Source organism: Dermacentor albipictus, chromosome 1, assembly GCF_038994185.2.
Source record: "Dermacentor albipictus isolate Rhodes 1998 colony chromosome 1, USDA_Dalb.pri_finalv2, whole genome shotgun sequence".
Taxonomy (NCBI): Eukaryota; Metazoa; Arthropoda; class Arachnida; order Ixodida; family Ixodidae; genus Dermacentor; species Dermacentor albipictus.
In genome coordinates this window covers 141,676,055-141,695,923 of record NC_091821.1, presented here as the reverse complement: position 1 = coordinate 141,695,923, position 19,869 = coordinate 141,676,055, and the positions used below count along the sequence as shown (strand labels likewise).

Here is a 19,869-nt window from a genome sequence, read left to right as displayed (position 1 = left end):
TCTTGGAGTGCCTTCACGACATACCGTCTACTTCAGACGAAAATATAACCGCTGGCTCAAGCAGTCGCTTCAGACGGACCGGCGCGGATTGGTCAAGCCGTAATCCGCGAGAACCGAGCCGCCTTGCAGGCAGTACAGAGAGCTTGGGTTGGCGTGCTCCCAGAGGTCGAGTGAATAACGTCGACAACGACCCTGTCCCCATACTTTCAGACGCTCAAGAGTCTCCGACAACAAAAAACTAATAAACAAGGGTGATCAGTCCGACCCGATGACCACAACTGAGACTGTTTATTTAACTTGCTCTAGCTTACTTCACATTCCTGTCAAAGTGGGAAATAGACATATGATGGCTTTGGTTGACAGCGGTGCTTCTGTGTCTATAATAAATGCCAAGCTGGTAGATTCAAGTCACCTGCATAGTGGAAGAGTACTACGGGTGCAAGGGTACGATGGAAAAGTGACAATGCATAATCAGTGGGCCTCAGTAAACATCGAGTTCCAAGGTCATGAAATAGAGAGTGACGTACTGGTGATAACGGGGGTGACGTACGACTTTCTGCTATCCAGACCAGACATAAAGAAACTAAAAATCAACGTATATTGGGACGATGCAGTTTTAGTGGAAGGACTATCAAGGGAAGAGACACAGCAATATAGAAAAGATAACCTGCGAATTGTCAAGTGCGCGGAAGATATTGCAACGACCTACCCTGAACTGGTATGCGTAGGAAGCTATCCACAAGAGATGAAGTCGCACAAGGTGCCTTCCGAACTCACTGACAAGACCGTCATCCGAAAATCACCTTATAACATGTCACGAGAACGTAAGATATGGTTGAAGAAAGAATTGCAGGAGATGCTAGACGCCGATATAATCCGGCCTTCGGTGTCACCCTTCGCTTCTCCCATAACTATTGCGCCGAAGGAAGATGGAACTTTCCGACTGTGCACAGATTACAGGGTTCTCAATCGCCAGACAGACCTTATACCATTTCCCATGCCGAAGATAGACACGATTATAGATGGGACAGGTGGTTGCCGGATTTTTTCACGCATTGACTTGTGCAAAGGTTTCTGGCAGATCCCTCTAACCGAAGAAACAAAAATGTACACTGCTTTTATCACGCCCTTTGATCTGTACGAGTATAACCGGCTTCCTTTCGGCTGGAAAAACTCGCCAGCATGGTTCCAGAAGATTATGAACGAAGTCCTGAAGCCTTTTCTGGGTGTCTTTTGTAACGTGTACATAGACGATATTATCGTCTTCTCCAAAACAGAGGCTGAACATCAGGAACACCTTTCTCAGGTGTTAAATGCCTTGAGCTTGGCACAACTCAAGGTTAATTTTAAGAAAAGTGCATTCTTTCAAAGAAAAGTTGTGTTTCTTGGAAGAGTATTTGATGGGACTACCAAAAGCACGAAACAAGAGTCCGTCGAGAGAATATCCCAACGGGTTAAACCGTATGACGTCCACTCATTGCGTGTGTTTTTGGGATTAGCAGGACATTTCAGACCTTTCATAAAAGACTTTGCTATAAAAACAAGATGCCTCACGTGCCTAACGCAGAAAGAAGTTCCATTTGAGTGGGATGAGGAATGTGAGAGAGTCTACCGTGATCTGGTGCACAGAATCTCTGCTGACCCTATTCTACGCATACCAGATTTCCCTTTACCCTTTGAACTGAATACCGACGCCTCACATTATGGAACAGGTGCAGTCTTGTACCAGAAATGTCCAGAAGCATCCGGCCGAGAAAAGCGACATGTAGTAGGCTACTACAGCTACACCCTCAAGCCACCTGAAGTCAACTACACCACTACTGAAAAGGAAGCTCTTGCTGTCCTTAAAGCAATTCAGTACTTCCGTACGTACCTAGAAGGTGCGAAGTTTACTTTGTTCACGGATCACCAGGCACTCACTCATCTCTTGAATATGACCCAACCTAAGGGACGTATCGCCAGATGGGTGAACTACTTGCAGCAGTTTGATTTCACCATCTCCCACAGACCTGGACCCCTTTTGACTGATGCAGATGCATTGTCTTGACTGATGATACAGGCCAATAAAGAACAATCGGAAGAAATCAATGAAGTAAAATTGTGGGAAGGCACTGAACAATTAATTTTTATGGCAGGTCGCTATCAAGTCCCGCCAACGCTGGTTCCCAAGGTACTTTATTTGTACCACGATAGCCCAGAATCTGGAGGACACGACGGATTTTGGCGCACCTACAACAAGCTAGTCAAGAGATTTACGTGGCCTCATATGAAAGAAGACGTCAATCAATACGTTCGTTCATGCCACATTTGTCAAGTCAACAAAGTGAAATACAAGCAGCCTACAGACGCCATGATAATACCTTGCCACTCGAACGTGCCTTTTGAAGTTATACACCTGGATTTTGCCGAGCTAAATAAGAAACGAGAAGGAGTCCGAAAAACGCAAGCTTTTCTTCTGGCCATAGATGAGTGCACCAGGATGGTCGCGGCACGGGCAGGGCAAGAAGATGCGAATAGTGTCATCGCCCTCCTCCAACGGGATATGTTTAGGACAACCAGGAAGATCGTATGTGACAACGGACCAGCGTTCAAGAGTGAAAAATTAGCAAGATGGGCTCGAGACCACAATATACCAATCAAATTCTGTGCATCATACCATCCCGCGGCGAATGGGCTTGCAGAGCGTGCTATACGAGATGTGAAGCAATACATCAGGATGTACGATAGTTTCCGTGGTGGATGGAAATGCTCTTTAGAAGCAGCTGTAAGACATCACAATCGCTCCTACACCAGTGGCTTGGGATGCAGCCCGCAGTTCGCTTCTTCAGGAGAGACCCCTATTCTTCAAGCGGACCTTGAACTGGGACTGTTAGAAAATCTCAAGATCGTCGAGGAAAGGAAACAAAAATCACAGGAGGAGAGGTACCGTAAACGAATGAAAAAAAATTTTGACAAGAGACATTGCTCAGCTATCCCAGACATTCAAGTCACCGACCTCATCCTAGTTAGGAAAGGAGTAAGAGAATCCAGTACCAAATTTTATGGTCCTTACTCTGTGACAAAGACAGCCACTCAGAAAGGAATATTGAAAACCGTTTGGTACATTGGTGAACGGGGCTCAGTTGAATGTGCTTCGATTGGAAACGTTTTCAAGTACTACCCCAGGAGGGGTTAGCAAAAGAAACCTGGAAGGGTGAAGCGGTATGAGCCTTCGAATAGAAGATGAAGAAGCGCGGGAACCGGGGGGACAGAGGAAGAGAAGAGAGAAGTGAGAAATAAATGTAGACGAGATGGACGCCAGTTCCACAGCAATGCTTTAAGTCTACTGTGTCCTTTAACTAGGAACGCTACACACACACACACACACACACACACACACACACACATATATATATATATATATATATATATATATATATATATATATATATATATATATATATATATATATATATATATATATATATCAATTAGGACTTATAGTTTAATAATGGAAATTGAAGTCCTACAACAGGAAATAAGCCACGGTATTTAGAAGTATTTAGAAATGAGAGTCGCATTCATTCTATTAGAACTAATGAGAACTAATGGCATTCGTCGATCATTAACGTACCTAAATTACCGGGCCGACGGAAAGAATTCATTATACATTTATCACAACGAAAACATCGAAAGACACAGACACCCTTGGCGTCCTTAAATCATTTACCGCGTGCAGGAGTAACGATGAGGCGACGCCAAGACGACGACGGCATGATGACGACGCTTCGTTGACTGACACTGAAGAGACGCCTTTTTAAGACGAAAGCGGAGAATAACTGTCGCTCAGAAGGCCGCTCTGCAAACTGCCGCGCTTCAGATTGCCAAAGGTGTGTGAGTCTTCGTTAGCAATGAATATGAATGTGAGGATCATCCCACAATATTTCAAATTTCCGAATCTCGTTCAGTTTATCGAGTTTCTCTACGCGAGCACCTAATCTCCGTTAAGGTGTGCACTGAGTGTAACATTACATTCATATGGATTAAAGGCATTACTGCTTTACGCAGTAAAATAATGTTACGTCTCAATACGGCGATGAGCATTGCTTCGACATTTACCAAAAGACACCCCCCCACCCTCCCCTCCATTGATCAGCGCCTATCCTGAAGTCGACGCAGCGCTGACGCCGACTGTTCACGGCTCAACAAAAGACCCATCTACCTGAACCTGACCACCTGAAATAATTGATGAAAAGGGCCAGCGTCGAATGCAACCGTGGGAGCGGCATCGACCTGAGATTCCCAGATCGCAACGCGCTTGCGCCATATGCTGGGCGAAGGTGCAGCATAGGAGACGGAGTTCAGCGGAAACGTGCGATATCATGGGCGGGATTTTGCGACCGATTCGACGATTGTGATTGGCCGCTATATAGTAACCAGATTCCCTAGTCTAGTCTTCTAGGGAAGACGACAGTATTAAAAGCGGATACTTTTGGTGCTTTGGGAAATGTGCTGACGGGCCCTGATGTGGACATCAGGGCCCGTCACATTGGAATATGTAAACATTGAATCACTGTGGTGAAATAAACTCCAACTCCAACTCCAACTCCAACTCAAGACGTTTAATATTCTACTACATGGAGTAGGCTCCCGATTCTGGAGCCAGTGTAAATAATTTAAAATAAACCATTTTTTCTTCATTCCTACAACCGGGCGTACTCGTCAGTGGGCTTGGTGGATTCCTGGCCCAAACGCCACCTCGAGCCGCATCAATAATTTTTGCAGGTAGTGACGTCACCACAGTACTGGCTCTCCGTAAAATTCTGACCAGTAGTGCTGTGTACACGGGGCGTGTGAAGAACGCTGACGCAGGTATTTTCTCGTCTAAAACAACCATTGCATTATTTCGCGCGTTTACTTGTTACACGGGCAGTGCAGGCGGGCTCTGTGGTGTGCTGGGTTTACGTACCGTCAGACCGACGTTCTTAGCCAGGGTAGTCTCAGATATGTTGGCGAACGGCTTGTCGGCGCCCCAGCACTCGACGTGCTTGTACATCTTTGAGGTGGACCGATGTCGGTTGCCGTTCTCACGTACCGTCTGCGGGCTCTCCTCGGAGGCATCTTTCTGCGAGAAAACGACGCGAAATAGCGTGACGCACAGTTCTCTGCCTGCGACACTCTTTGAAGGCAGGTGCCTTCAGCACACGAGGAAAAGCAGGCGCACATGTATAAAATAATTCCTTTAGCCAGAAACGCTTCATGTAAAGGACAAGGCGCTCGGCAGATATACACTGTAAAATAATTTACACCCATAAAAGTGAATGAGGGTGTAAATATGACTATATCCCACACCCGTACACTCTTTTTAGGTGTAAGGTTGGGAGTTACAGACCGACTGACATCCTTATTCACTTGTAAGGGTGCAAATCATTTTACAGTTCCTGATGTTCCCGTTTCTGATGCAGTAGGCGAAACCAAGGCGTTTTACCAATATATAAGCACAATCCAGAAAAGGTTCGACGTCGGAGCAGGGATCCGTTTTGTCGCTCCTCGCTGTACTCGCGTGAGTAGCACGTGTATCGGCCTGCGTAGTGCATCGACCCGCGTGCCGCACAACGGTGTTTTCAGGAGAAAGGCCGCGTTGATTGCGAAAGGCTTAGGTCAGCTTAAGTGTGGAAGGTGGATTGAATCGTGCGCAGGCACAGCACATTCGAGATTTACTCGAGCCTGTTGTTGTATACTTTGACAGCTGAAGTTGACTCCTCACCAAACCTTGATCTCTATATAAGGGCGCGAAACCACGCATTCCAGTGCCACTACGATTCCCTAAATTCAGTTACAGGGAACGGCAGTTATGAAGTCCCCGATACGTTTGGAAACTCTGACGTTATCTTCAGAAGAACATTCCGGTACTTTTGGGAAACTTTGAGAGAACTGCATTGCCACCTGAAGAATTCTTGGAAACTACTGCAGAGAGACTACCGCTAGGTGTAGATTCTCACCTTCTGCGGGGCGATGAGGAATGTTTCAATCTGGTGCTCGGCGAGGTACTGGTCCCGCTGCTGGCCATTTCCGGGCTCGGTCTCGAACTTGCCGTCCAGCTGGTGGTACGTGGCCTTCGTGATGTGCACGCGCCTACAGTGGAGATGGAGAAATACTCTATAGGAACACATCTCGAGGCCGAATTCGCAAAGGTTTTAGTTCGTAAGTGCTCTGTGCTATTGGCCAGACACTTACGCTGATAATGAGTCCAACATCGCGATTGGCTGGCAGCAGCTCTTACGAATAAATTTAGGGTAAGAGCTGTTTTTCTTTTATTGTATGTGAAAGCGGGCACTGAAGCGCAAAATCTCCTTAAGATAGGGTAACGGTGCTTGTGTGATAGCATTTTGCTGCCTTGACTTGCGAAAGCGTCAGCTATCTAGAACTGCAGAAAAACCCGTCATGCACTGTACCATTAATTGCAGCCAAAGAAGTGCTTGAAACGGCGGGGGTGGGGGGGGGGAGGGGGAAGGAGGGGGGGTTGCTTGGAAGCGTGGGTAAATTGATTGATAAAGGCGGGGAAATCTTTTGCCAGGGATACCGGTACTGTCTCGCCCGAAGGCGGGCACCTGATTGATTCATTTATTCATTGATTCGTAGCCACGAATATACCCTCTTAAAGTTATGGTGTTTAACGTCTTGGAGCGTCTAAAGAGCTCCGAGAGACGTCGGGGAGGGGAGTGTCCGGGATCAATTACGACAACATGACATTCTGCAATACGCACCAAAGAGCACGGTGCACGAGTGTTTATGAAATCTTCACACTTTGCCTAAGAATACGGACGCTGTGGCCGGCATTTAAAACCCGCGAACTCGTGCTCAGCAGCAAAGCACCGCAGCCACTGAGCCAGTGCGGCGTGTCATGAGCTAGTTCTTTCTTTTGATGTACATTTTAGTGGGAGCGATGACGCTCACTACGCCAACCGGGATCGAAATTTGCAAGATATTTCGTTGAATTTATTTACCCTTAGAGTTACGGGCATCGCAGAGGGTTGAAGCGAAAATAAAATAAAAATGGCACACAAACACGAAGAGATCAAAGAGTTCAGAAAGCCCAACACATCAGTGGCTACCTATCAATATTAGCGAAATCAACAGGTTCCTTAGTATACAAATTTAAGTTTAACACGAATTTAAACCAGGAATTTCGTACGCTGAAGCGGTTCAGAAGCACCACCCAATTTGGACAGTAAACATGTTATTAGGGAAGCCCGCGGGTCAATGCAAAGTAGTCATTTCGGGCGAAAACCTTGTGAATTCAGCTCCTACTTAGCCCGAGCCTTGGAGCACAGTGACTAACGTGCGCATTTTTGCAATCAGAAGAGAACACACCGTGGTTGCTTAGTGGCTATGGTGTTGGGCTGCTGAGTACGAGGCCGTGGGATCGAATGCCGGCCACGGCGGCCGCATTTCGATGTGGGCAAAAACACGCGTGCACTTAGATTCAGGTGCACGTTGAAGAACCCCAGGTGCTCCAAATTTTCGGAGTCCCCCTCTACGGCGTGCATCATAATCATATCGTGGTTTTGGCACGTAAAAACCCATAATTTTAATCAAGGGTGGGCACTCTGTCTTTGTGTGGTTAGTGTTTCAGTTTTTCTGAAAGAACACATTGCGACGCAAAGCTGTCACTTTTTCTAGAGGACTGTATTCGAGAGCAGGAGCTGGCTCCTGCTAAGAAACATTTATCCCAGCTTGTGCGTGGTGTTTTCTTTGCTCATAACCTAAAAAGAAACATGGTTCGTCGTGCGGCGGGAAATTTTTTGAGTGGGATCCTTGAACACGTCCTATGTGAAAGCAACTGTCAGAAGCAGCTGGCTAAGTCAGTAGTCAGAAAACACACACGGGCAAGGAAAAGGTGCGTACGGATTTTTCAAGTTTCACTTGTGGCAAAATAAAAAAGAGCATGTCTTCAAAAAAAAAAGAATGAAGGCACTTCTTTCCGACGTGTGAAAGTATTTCAGGCACTTGTTTACTCTCGTGTATACTATAAAGGTAACTCACCATTCTGCTATATAATTAAAAATTATACATATATTTCAAAGGCTAGTTTTTGAGTCTTTAAATCTTTAACCCCTGCGGAGGTACCTGGCGTCGTTACTTACTTGAAGGTTTTCAGAAAGTGTAGACCAAAGAAAAGAATAGGCCGGCGCTGTTTGTAAGATTCACCGTAGTTGTCATTCAAGTTACATGGGCTTCGAAATAAAACAACACGCACTTGTGTTGAAAAAGAATCACACGCAGCGTTGCGTTCGTTAAAGCTTTATATGCTTACAAAATGGTTAAAGAACATGATGATTGCATCTTCAAATTCCGCAGTGAATGGTACGTGTGAAAATTTGCAGACGTCAGTATCACCGAAGATCTTGGGAAGACCCCCCCCGCCTCTTTCAGTCAGAGACGAATAAAAAAAAAAAAACCCTTACGTATTACTTTACGCATTGAAATTGCGTGCTTGAACCTCGTCGTATTGTTAAGCTCGTAATTTCGTAATGGTGAGAGAGAGAATCCCGGGGACGAAGCTCTTTGCTGTGATGCGCGTTCCACTGGATACAAGTCACGCTGGCAAGGCGGTTCATTCATTCATTCATTCATTCATTCATTGCTTATCCTGTCTGCATGCAGAAGAGAAGCAGAAGCTACCGGCCGTATATCTTCATGAAAGCATGTGCTTCTACAACAACACCGCACGCAGGTCGTATGCATCACCCAAATCTCTCAAACTTGCGCAGAAATGTGCCCGAGTGTGGCTAGAAAGTAAAATTACATAAAAAAGACATGCGTACAAATACCTAAACAGAATACACTCAAATACCACTTGTTTACGAAATGTAACTGCATAACATTAGACAAAAAACCGAATATATTTGCTTCATTTTACAGCTTCATTAAAACTCACCGTTGTTGACGTGAGAAATATATATATATATATATATATATATAAGACATATTTGAAATGCCCATAATCTCATCGCCATAGTAATGTAAGCGATTTAGTAACGAATGCACCAAGTAATTATTTGTTTTTCATTCTTGGTTCTTACCTCCGGCGTTCGCCACGCTGCGTTGACGAAATGTGTAGTGAAAACTGGAACAGACTTGTCTTTTGGCAGAGTGTTGCTATTTCTACCTCTCGTTATTTCTGTTGAAATTTGTGTATGTCTGTCGGTCGTTGCTCCTTGGTCGGTGGCGATTGAAGCAGACCGCTCCGGGAGTCTGTCGGATACGCCAGCGTCAGCGACAGCCGTCTCCAGGAAGTGGATCAGTCCACAGCGTGATAGCTGTACTGGAGCGCATTATGATGCCTGGAAGTCAACCAGTGCGCATGTGCAACACGCCCACTGCTTATCGCAATGCTCCCTATTTACTCGGCTGCGTTTCTGAATAAAGTGCTTTTTGTTACCTGCTACTCGTCTGGCTTACAATAGCGACAGCGAAGACACCCATGTCTGCTCGTTCAGTAGCGAGGACCCTTCCGAGGATGACTTCGAACTTGTGCGCAACGGCAACGTGAAGAAAAGGAACACAATGACCTAATCGTCATTGAGTACGCGAACTGCAGGATCCACACCCCACGGAGGCCTGATGCAAATACCATCCTATTTGTGCTTGCACTCGCCACCGGTAATATGAAGCTGTTTAACATGAAATCTGTCTCCATGTTAGTGGAGAATTTATTGGAGACAAACAAAATCACAGACATCCACATCCCGATGGGTTCTCAGGACAGGACCGGTGTGATTTATGGCGTTGACTGGGCCATACCCAACAATGATTTGCCTATTTTTGAGAAACGAGCAAATGATTCTGCCGTCATCGTAGATGTTTCCCCGTCTAGGCAACTCACGTTTCGTGGATACTGTGCTCAAGGGCAATTGTCTCATCATCACACCTTGAGGTGGGTCACTTTCGACATCCTGTCCGGCTTTTTATTCCGCAGCCTCTTCAATGACGCAACCGCATAAATTTAACTGGGGCATGTGAGCAGCGCCTGTGAGAACCAAATGGTGTGTCTCCGCTGCGCTGAGCCACACATCGCGTATAACTGTGCCACCGCTGTCAGTAAACATGTCCGCTAGGTGGACTTCTACAGGGTACGCCCCGTGGACTGAGGGGACCACTCGCTGCACAGCGAAAGAGCTACTCACGCTCGTGTGCTTTTTTCTATGAAATTTACTCTCTCTCTCTTAGCGAACTTAGCGAACCAAAACTTGAAGTTTTGGTTCGCTAAGTGCCACATGTTTACGTACGCATTTTTAGAATCAGGAACTTGTAGTTAGAATTTACAGGTACCATTGCGCTCGTGATATTTTTCAGGCGCTTTCCACTGAATCGTCATGAACCGACGTTCGAGAAAAAAGTTTCACTATCTGCGAGACTGAATGGTTCAGTACTCTGGCCGCTTGGCTCTATCTACGGCGCTCCTCCCTCGTTATTTCTCGCTGTTCGTCGTTTCGCTCGCCTTAAGAGTTCTTTTTTTTATTTAATGCGTAGCGTAATAGGGGGAGTAGCTCCGAATATTGTGTCCGTCCGTCCATGGCTGAGAAATGTGGGCTGATCCCGGAGATAGTGCAAGCCGGGCCCACCATGTCCCGGTACTGAACAGTTTCCCAATGCAGAAGCAGAATGCGTAATTTAAGCCCATCGTGTGAGCGCTTGACAGCGGCCGGCAGGTCTGGCGTGGTAACGATAATACCCACGCAAACGTTATGCGCACCGATGCAAAACGGTCAACGCGTTGGCCTAACACCATCAACAGACGACTAGGGTCCAATGGTTATCTAACCAGCGCATTGCATGACCTGCCCAGCTCCAATTTTTTCTCTTTATGTCAATTAGAATATCGTCTACACCCATTTGCTCTCTGATCCAAATCTATCTCTTTCTTTATGCAAAATAGAAGTGAGGCGTGCAGACAGGACACAAGAGTAGAGAAGTGGACAACACGAACGCCACTTCTCTACTCTTGTGTCCTGTCTGCACGCCTCACTTCTATTTTGCATAATGAACCCTTACCAACTAGCTCAGCTTTCTGTCGTCCTAAGCTCTCTTTCTGTCTCTTAACGTTCTGCCTAGCAATCTTCGTTCCATCGCTCTTTGCGCGGCCCTTAACTTGCTCTCATGCTTCCTTGTCAGTCTTCAAGTCTCTGCCCCATATGTCAGCACTGGTAAAATGCACTGATTGTACACCTTCCTTTTCGATGATAATGGTAAGCTTCCAGTCATCTTTGTTTGTTGGCTTCTTATGATATGATATGATATGATATGATATGATATGATATGTGATATGATATGATATGATACATATGTATGTATGTGCCCCAGTATACTGAGCACGTTTCTATGTGTGCTGAAGTATGACACGTACTTTAGTCTTTTCACGTTGTGGACACCACGTACATGTACATGATTAATGACTCCTCCCCTTGTCTTGTGGTGGACACTTATGGTTACAGAATGGATACCAAGAGAAGGGAAATGCAGTCGAGGACGGCGGAAGACTAGGTGGAGCGATGAAAAGAGGAAATTCGCGGGCGCTAGTTGGAATCGGTTGGCGCAGGACAGGGGTAATTGGAGATCGCAGGGAGAGGCCTTCGTCCTACAGTGGACATAAAACAGGCCGGTGATGATGGTGATGAAACAAAGATACACGAAGGACAACACAAGGGAAATTATATTGTACTTATTGATTGAATTAAATAATTCATAAATTCATGGAAATGAAAGTAGATGCAAAAATAACTGGCCGCAGGTGGGATACGAAGCTACGTCATCGCATTACGCTTGCCATGCTCTTGCCAATTGAGCTACCGTGGCGCCGTCTCCCCATCTACTTTCTGGGGTATTTACGTTTTACGGCTAGAACTAACCCTGGGAGTGTTATCCAGTGGTGGCGCTGACGAGCATGCTTCCCCGATACAACGGCGGCGTCGCGGTTCCGGTTGACCGAAGGTGTGCCTAGTGCGTGCGTCAGTGCACACGTCAACTCGCAGCTATCTTGCTGAGTAAACGTGCGGCCTAGTGCGTCGTTGGACACGTGACGGCGCAGCCAATGGGGAGGAGGTGAAGTCATCGGAGTCTTTTATGACCTCAGTAGTAGCACAGAAGATAGTAAATGGTATCACAACGTTAATTGGCAGTAATTACGGGTAATTAATGTCAATTACACTGAAGTAATGAGAATTAAAGTTAGAACAAGTTAGGTAAGTTTACTCAAGGTGGAGTAAAGTGAATGACGGTGAATTAAAGCGGATTCAGTTGGGTTGAAGTGGAATAAGGTGGCACTGAAATCACGTAAGAATACATAAGCATTGAGTCACACTATTGAAAAGTAAAGCCTACTAGTAGTGTGCACGATAATGGTTTCTGGGGCCTAATGCCCAAACCTTTTCGTTCGTAAGAGATGTTTGTCAGTGGACGGCTGCCTTAGCTATATTATTTTATTTATTTATTTATTTATTTATTTATTTATTTGAGTACCCTAAGGGCCGGTTAAGGCATTATATAGTGGCGATGAAAAAAAGTTGAGTGCAACTACAGTGTGTACAATGTAAATAATATAGAAATCTATTAGGTACAATAAAACGTGATCGAAACATCGAACAGGAAAAAAAGAAACACGTTCCCTGTCCCTAATGGCTGGTACTTGTTCTTACAAGCTGATCGACCGCAGAACTGATTTGTTAATACGGATCCTGGATTTTATAAACTGCGATGTCACGAGGCGCTGCGACTCGAAGAATTTTTTTTTTGATTCGATGCTCGAAAAACAGGTTGAGCGGGCAAGGAGCGTAGCTTTCACGCCTTCACAGACACCCTCACTCACCCATCTCTGCACAGCGGTGCGATATATTCGTTATGCGTGGCCAGGACAGCTCGTAACGTCCCACCTGCAAGCACATATCGAACTATCAACGATGCAGCACGCGCTTGCGCACTGCACAAGTCGTTGCAGATATATGTGGCCAAATTCATAAAGCTTCTCGTTCGTAAGTGCTTTTTGTCATTCGCCGGCCGCCCTCGCTCATAGCATGTCCAGCATCAGGATTAGCTGAGCTTTTCTCTTACGAACAATTCCAGCGTGAGAGGTTTTTGTCGATACGAGTCATGGCAATCATTGCCATATAGACATCTCCCGCTGAAAATCTCTGCGGATGACAGCAGTACCAGAACACTCAGCCCAGCCAGCAGAAGAAACGAAATTGGAAATACGTCATTCACATTCGCGATGACATTCATATAGCTTATCGCGTAACAAGATTGTCCAAAATCTGCAAATCTCGAACTCAGCAGACTGCGACGCGATGACTGGGCATGGTTGCTCTCAAATGCGGGAGCACAATCATTTGCAAGCTTGGACTCTGGGCAGGGCAGAGCACGGCGCATAACACTGAGATGAGTGATAAGGCACAGCCGGATCTGTCATCTTTTGAGGCGCCATTCCATTTCCTTCGCAGCTATAGCGCATGGCGACAATGGTGTGATAAATGAGGGTCGCAGCGTCATCTAGCTTGTGCAGGGTGCCTAAATGGACGCTGCCCGTCGCTGGCAAATGCATCGGTGAGGGTCGTCTTTTCTGGGTGTGGCCGTAGCGCCTTTGTCCATTCAGGTTTGGTTTTGACGCATCTGTCACACGTACGTATTCAATAAACCCATTGAAAGATATGATCTTTGAACGTTCAAGAACAATCGACAAGCACCGTTGCAGCATGAGGCATTTGAATGACGATGTAAACATTTGCATGCGCTTTCTAATGAAGGTGCTGTGCATGGCAAATACGACAAAGTACATTTGACAAAATAATGTCGAATGAAGCTGAAAAATACTGTTAGAATATTATGAAATATCAAGCAAGCATTATGAAGGAGTGGCACCAGCATTCCATTTTAAGGACTCACTATCTCACCATTGTACACCCGCGCCGGGTGTAGAATGAACACTGGAGAAAATTAACAGAACATGAATGTTTAATTGAAGCAATATATGGTCGCTAAAGGCATCAATATACGAGATGCTTCCGGTGGTATCGGGAGCGTTGACTAATTCTAAATCTGGAGGGTTAATGCCACGGGTACGTTGATCCATCATATTGCTACGGGGTACTACTACTACGCCACTGACGTCGCGGACTTTCTCTTGCGTGACATTATCTTAGTGCATGGCGCCCCGCGACAGCTGCTTACTGACCGTGGTCGTAACTTCCTCTCGAAAGTTATCGCCGACATTGTGCGTTCCTGCTCTATTCAACACAAGCTGACTACCTCATACCATCCTCAAACCAATGGCCTGACAGAGCGCTTCAACCGTACTCTTACCGACATGCTGTCCAAGTACGTTTCGAAGGACCACCACGACTGGGACGTTGCCCTTCCTTACGTCACCTTTGCTTACAATTCTTCCCGGCACGACACCGCCGGATTTTCTCCATTTTATCTACTCTACGGTCGCGAACCGACCTTGCCCCTTGACACGGTACTTCCTCCTGCTGCGACCTCAACAACCGAGTATGCGCGCGACGCCATCGCCCTCGCCGATCATGCACGCCAGCTTGCCCGTGCTCGACTGACGGACTCGCAAACCACGCAGCAGCGTCAGTACAACGCCCGCCACCGTGACGTACAGTTTTCGCCTGGTGCACTCGTGCTCCTGTGGTCGCCCTGTCGTCACGTTGGACTTTCCGAAAAGCTCCTTTCGCGATACACAGGGCCCTACCGCGTGCTGCGCCAGGTGACGCCTGTGACTTATGAAATTGCTCCTGTGAGCTCAACCTCATCATCTACTCTGGCGTCTAGTGATGTCGTGCACGTCAGTAGGCTCAAGAGCTACTACACTGCTTCAGAGTCCAGCCTTTAGTCGCTCCGGGACGGCGCTTTTGCCGCCGGGGGTAGTGCTACGGGGTAGTATTCCCAATGACCAAGAGCCGAGCAGGAAGAAGAAGAAGACGACGATTGGAAGCTAGCGCGGGCTGTTGCCTCTTGGTCAACTGCGGCGTATAGCCTTGTAAATATACTTGTAAATAGCTTTTCGTCGGTGTCTTCCTACGTAACAATATGATTAAGGTTATCGTCTAATGTTAAGTTAGTTAAATCAGTGGAAGAGCGACAAGAAGATGACAGAGTTGGCCAGTCAATAAGTGGAAAGTTAAAATCACCTACAAGAGAGACTAACTCCGTGGAAGACTGATCAGTAGCGTATGCTATGCTGTCTCGGAGTGGATGTACAAACGAGTGATCGGCATCAGGCGGACGACCCGCCGTGGTTACTTAGTGGCTCTGGTGTTGCGCCTTTAAGCACGATGTCACGGGATCAAATCCCAGCCACGGCGGCCGCATTTCGATGAGGGCAAAATGGATAAACACCCGTGTACTTAGATTTAGGTGCACGTTAAGGAACCCCAGGTGGTCATAATTAATTCGGAGTCCCTCACTACGGCGCGCTACATAATCAGGTCATGAAGCAAACAAATGACATTACGGGGTTTGACGTGCCAAAAACACCATCTGATTATGAGGCTCACCGTAGGACGGGACTCCAGAAATTTGGACCACCTGGGGTTCTTTAACATGCACCTAAAATCTAAGTACACGAGTGTTTTTGCCCCCATCGGAATGCGGTCGCCGTGGCTGGGATTCGATCCCGCCCGCGACCTCGTGCTTAGCAGCTCGACACCATAGCCACTAAGCAACCGCGAGGCCGTGGTTTTGGCACGTAACACTACAGAATTTATACATAACGACCGGACGATAGCATACACTCGCTAATACGCGGGTAGACGGAATGGCTCAAGCAGTCCAGATTATTTCAACAATGGAATTCGGGTCGACAAAACTGGATGAAATGCATTTCTGCATTGCAGTCAGGACACCACCATCCCTCTTCTCGCTTCGGTCGCGCCGATAAGTATCGTATTTGCTGCTATATCGAAGAAATTCATTGTTGGTGATATGGGAGCGCAACCAAGTATCGGTTAAGGCAATGATGTCGGGATCACTGTGTTCTAAGTAAGATTAGACGAAATAACGCTTCGGTAGTAAACGTAGTGGCTAACCATGTGCACGACTGGGCTGGAGAGCGTGCTCGAGCTTATGTGCTCCAGTCTGGCCATGCTACGTGGTGCGGACGGGCTTTGTCCTGGCCCATCTTGACCGATGGATAGTATCCACATTCAAATTGCGCATTTCGAAGCGCCATCAGCAGCTCCATATGAAGCAAAGTCTGCCAAGGCATCTAGCCAGGAACCGCCAGGAGTGAGCGCGTGTTGCCAAGCGTACGTGTGGCCTGACCATAAGTTTCGCGTGGTTCAAGGCTAGTTGAGAATTCAAAACTAATCTAAATCAGCAAAACCCGAAGGCTACGACACTGATAAGCAGTGTGACCAGCGCTTCATTTCTACGCGAGCGGGCAAGGCCGAGCGTTAGCTGACAATAGTAGGCGATAGTACGATAGTCGTACTTTCAAAAGTAATTCTTATCGAAATTCGAAACGCAGATTTTCGCTCACTCCAGCCTGTTTATTAAACTGCGTCAATAAATATACACACTAACAGCAGGAACAAGCGCGCTGATTCAAACACTCCTCTTGATTCATGTCAGCTATCAGCCAATAGCAGCTGTCTATGGAAATCTAGCATATGACGGCATATGCTAGCCGCCGGCAGCTTCGAAGCGGGTGAGGCGAAGGCCTTGTTTGATAGGAGAGTGTATGATAAAAAGGTGTTCTGTACGCTTCGATGAATGTGTGAAACAGCGTGTACAATCTTGCATAGCGTCTGCAATTATGTCTTCTAATCTGCGTGCTATATGTGTCTTGCTAGTGTACGCTATCCGTGGACTGTGTTTTTTCACCAAGCCCGAGGGGTGGTTCAGGACTCCTTAATTGCATGCATCACGACCTCTTCAATGTTTGTCCACTAATAGAACCAAGTGACATAACATTCTTTGGTCACTTTACTGTTGTATGAGACGCTCAAACAACACACAAAAGCAAGGGCAATGAATCACGTAATTGCGTTTCAGTGGATACCCGGACACTGCAATAATCCTGGTAACGCTGCAGCGGGCGCAGCTGCGAATCGGGCGCACAATAACGCAGAGACAATCAATCTTCCTTTTTTGCGCAGTGAAGTCGATCTGCCCCTGAGACAGATATCTTGTCGTCTCAATCTAAGAACTCGGAGTTATACTTTATAGACATATGTAGCAAGCTATCAATTCCATCAAGTCGGAGAGAAAACCGAAAATGCGAAACATTAGTACACGGCCTGCGACTTGGTACTGAATTTACGCGACACTTCTTATACAGGACAAGAACGTGCCTCTAGGCCGCAGTGTTCTCGTGGACATCCAGACAAAGATGTGTATCATCTCCTCCTTGCGTGCACTAAATATGATTCACCACGAAGGGTATTGCAAGCAAATTTGTTACTTTTAGATAGAAGACCATTCACGCTAAAGAAGATACTTGGTCCATGACCAACAGCGGGTCTTCAGAAAAGAGCACTTCTTGTTTTGAAGAAGTTTTTCGAGGGCACAAACATTCCGGGGAAATATTAAAATTCGGTTTATCCTAATAAGCTTAATGAGTGATATAAATGTTGTTCTGTGTTCAAAATTGATTTATGTGGTGATCGTGCTTTTTACGCTATGTGTAATTACTTGTGTTCTGTGTTTTGGCCATTAAAAATATTTGACTATACATGCGTGTGTGTACTGAACCCATGCACAAGCTTTGCGATTCATGTACTGTTGGACTGTATTGTTTTTTATACATCCGGGGCTCTACGGAATGCCATATTTTAGGACCTTATTCTCTCTTTCTACGCATGTTTGCTTCCTTTGCTATGTGACGAGGAGCAGCCGGTGGCGCCGTAAAGGCGCCCACCTCCCCTATTATTCATTTCAATAAAAAAATGAATTTGGAAAGTGTTGTAACACTCGCAGGTTGTTACACACATAATCATGTTCGTACGTTCTCCATTCAAACGATTGGCTGCAGGGTGATTCATACAGTGGTGTGTTTTATCATACCATTCTGTGCCATTCTGTACCATCTGTGCCTTAACCGCATCCATTATATGTGATTTCATTCACTCTTTCCTTTTGATGTGCCACCACAGAGACGCCCATTTTCGTATCGCAGAAAGAATTTCCACCTGTCTGTATGCATGTAGATTCCCATTCCGTAAACAACATGACAAGCCGCGGCCCCACATAATACGACACTGCAAATAAATTTTCTAACGGGCAGACGGCGTAATATAGCAGCAGACTGGAGCATCACGCAGTACATTTGCGAAACTAAAAGCTCACTAGTCTACAGAAAGCTTGGGCAAACACAACTTTGCGGGATTTAAGAACCAGCTGAAACTGCAAAATCTTCTTAGCACAGAGAGTGTTAAAGTTGTCTTCCGCAACAGTGCATGCTTAAGTCAATCATGTCTTAAAACTGCGCTGCACGCTTTTATACCAGAGGGCATCGGCAACCAGAAAGTACCAGTCGTAAGTAACAGTCGTAACAAGTAACAGTCGATGCCTCCTAGCCAATCGCCTGCGCCGGAGCGATCCATCGCGAACCAGCGGCAGCTCGACCGCCACAGATCAGCGTCATTATGTTCGTACGACTGCTACCCTCAAGTGGTAGAATTTCATTCTTTCACCTGCAGCTACGACGGATATTTTGTTAAAGAAGTTAAGTAAATTCTAATGTTTTACCTGCCAGAACCACGATTTGATTATGAGGCACGCTGCCATGGGGGAGTTCGGATTAGTTTTGATCGCCTGGGTTTCCTTAACGTCCACCACGGCAGAAATGTCAAGTTTATCCTAAAAAGGAGGCTTACTTCTGTCGGAAGCCACGTTTATTCGGCCTCTGTATTAGACTTTAAAAATCTTTGATCTTCAGTTTCACTCTCACTGCGTCTCGTGACGAGCTGCGCCGGAGTCAGCTTTGTCGCTGCAGTGGCGAACTATTCGGAAGCACTGGAACGTCCGTCGAGGCTGACCGGTTCTTCCTCTTCCAGCTCGTAGTTCTCTACCCAGGCCTTTCTGCTAATCTCAGAAAACATCATTCGCACGGTTCACGAGAGTTTTTGCATTTCGCCTCCATTGAAATGTGGCCGCCGTGGTCGGAAGTCCAGCCCACTAGCTTGAGCTTAGCAACGCCACAGCCACCACGGCGGGTCGTTTAAGTTCTGTGAATCAATTCACGCTTACTATTGGCGGAAATAGGCAAGTTCGAACCTGAGCTATCATTGCATACACGCCTGTTGACTACCGCCCATCTTTTTTACAGCGGCGGGTATGACAAGCTTGCTGATCTTGTGAACGTTTTTTACTGTGTGAATGTGCTGTTTTCACAATATTTTTTTTGTGTGTGCCAAATTATGTTCGCACGTTAGCTTTGTGAATTCCGCCCCTGATGGTTCTGACAGAACGCAATAATTCATTCTGAAACGTTGTATGCGAAATATTGCTGACGTGAAACGTCTTTCAGTTCGGCCTCGGGGATCGCTTGCTAAAACCGCATGTAATGAATACATGTTATAACATCATCGCTTATATCTTTGCAACCGTACTACCCAGGCGCCTTACTTTATTATTGTTGCGCAGAAGAAATAACTCATTACTCAATCATACATGAGTATAGCGAGCACAAAATTCGTCGTTTTTGTAGCGCCACGCACGCTACTAAATTGAGCCTCTCGCTCGGCGTTGCGAAAGGCACAGATAGGCAGGTACGCATATTGATCTGAACAGGAGTGGTCGCGTTTGAGAGCTTGCTCGGCCATAGTAGGTACAATTAATCAAACTCAAACCTGTGCTGATCAGGAGTCATAAAGCCTACAAGTG

At 46.3% G+C, this 19,869-nt stretch overlaps 1 protein-coding gene across 10 annotated transcripts in view; it reads right to left on the bottom strand.

Annotated features, from left to right (window-relative positions):
• Ac76E (adenylate cyclase type 2 Ac76E) overlaps positions 1–19,869 on the bottom strand; it is an 884,870-nt gene that overhangs the window by 64,038 nt on the left and 800,963 nt on the right. For all 10 annotated transcript variants that reach the window (XM_070526675.1, XM_070526630.1, XM_065429478.1 and 7 more), the window contains 2 exons: positions 5,982–6,114; positions 4,949–5,104 (listed from right to left, as the gene is read on the bottom strand). In XM_070526675.1, the coding sequence (XP_070382776.1) occupies positions 4,949–5,104; positions 5,982–6,114 (289 nt within the window). The remainder of the gene's footprint in view (positions 1–4,948; positions 5,105–5,981; positions 6,115–19,869) is intronic.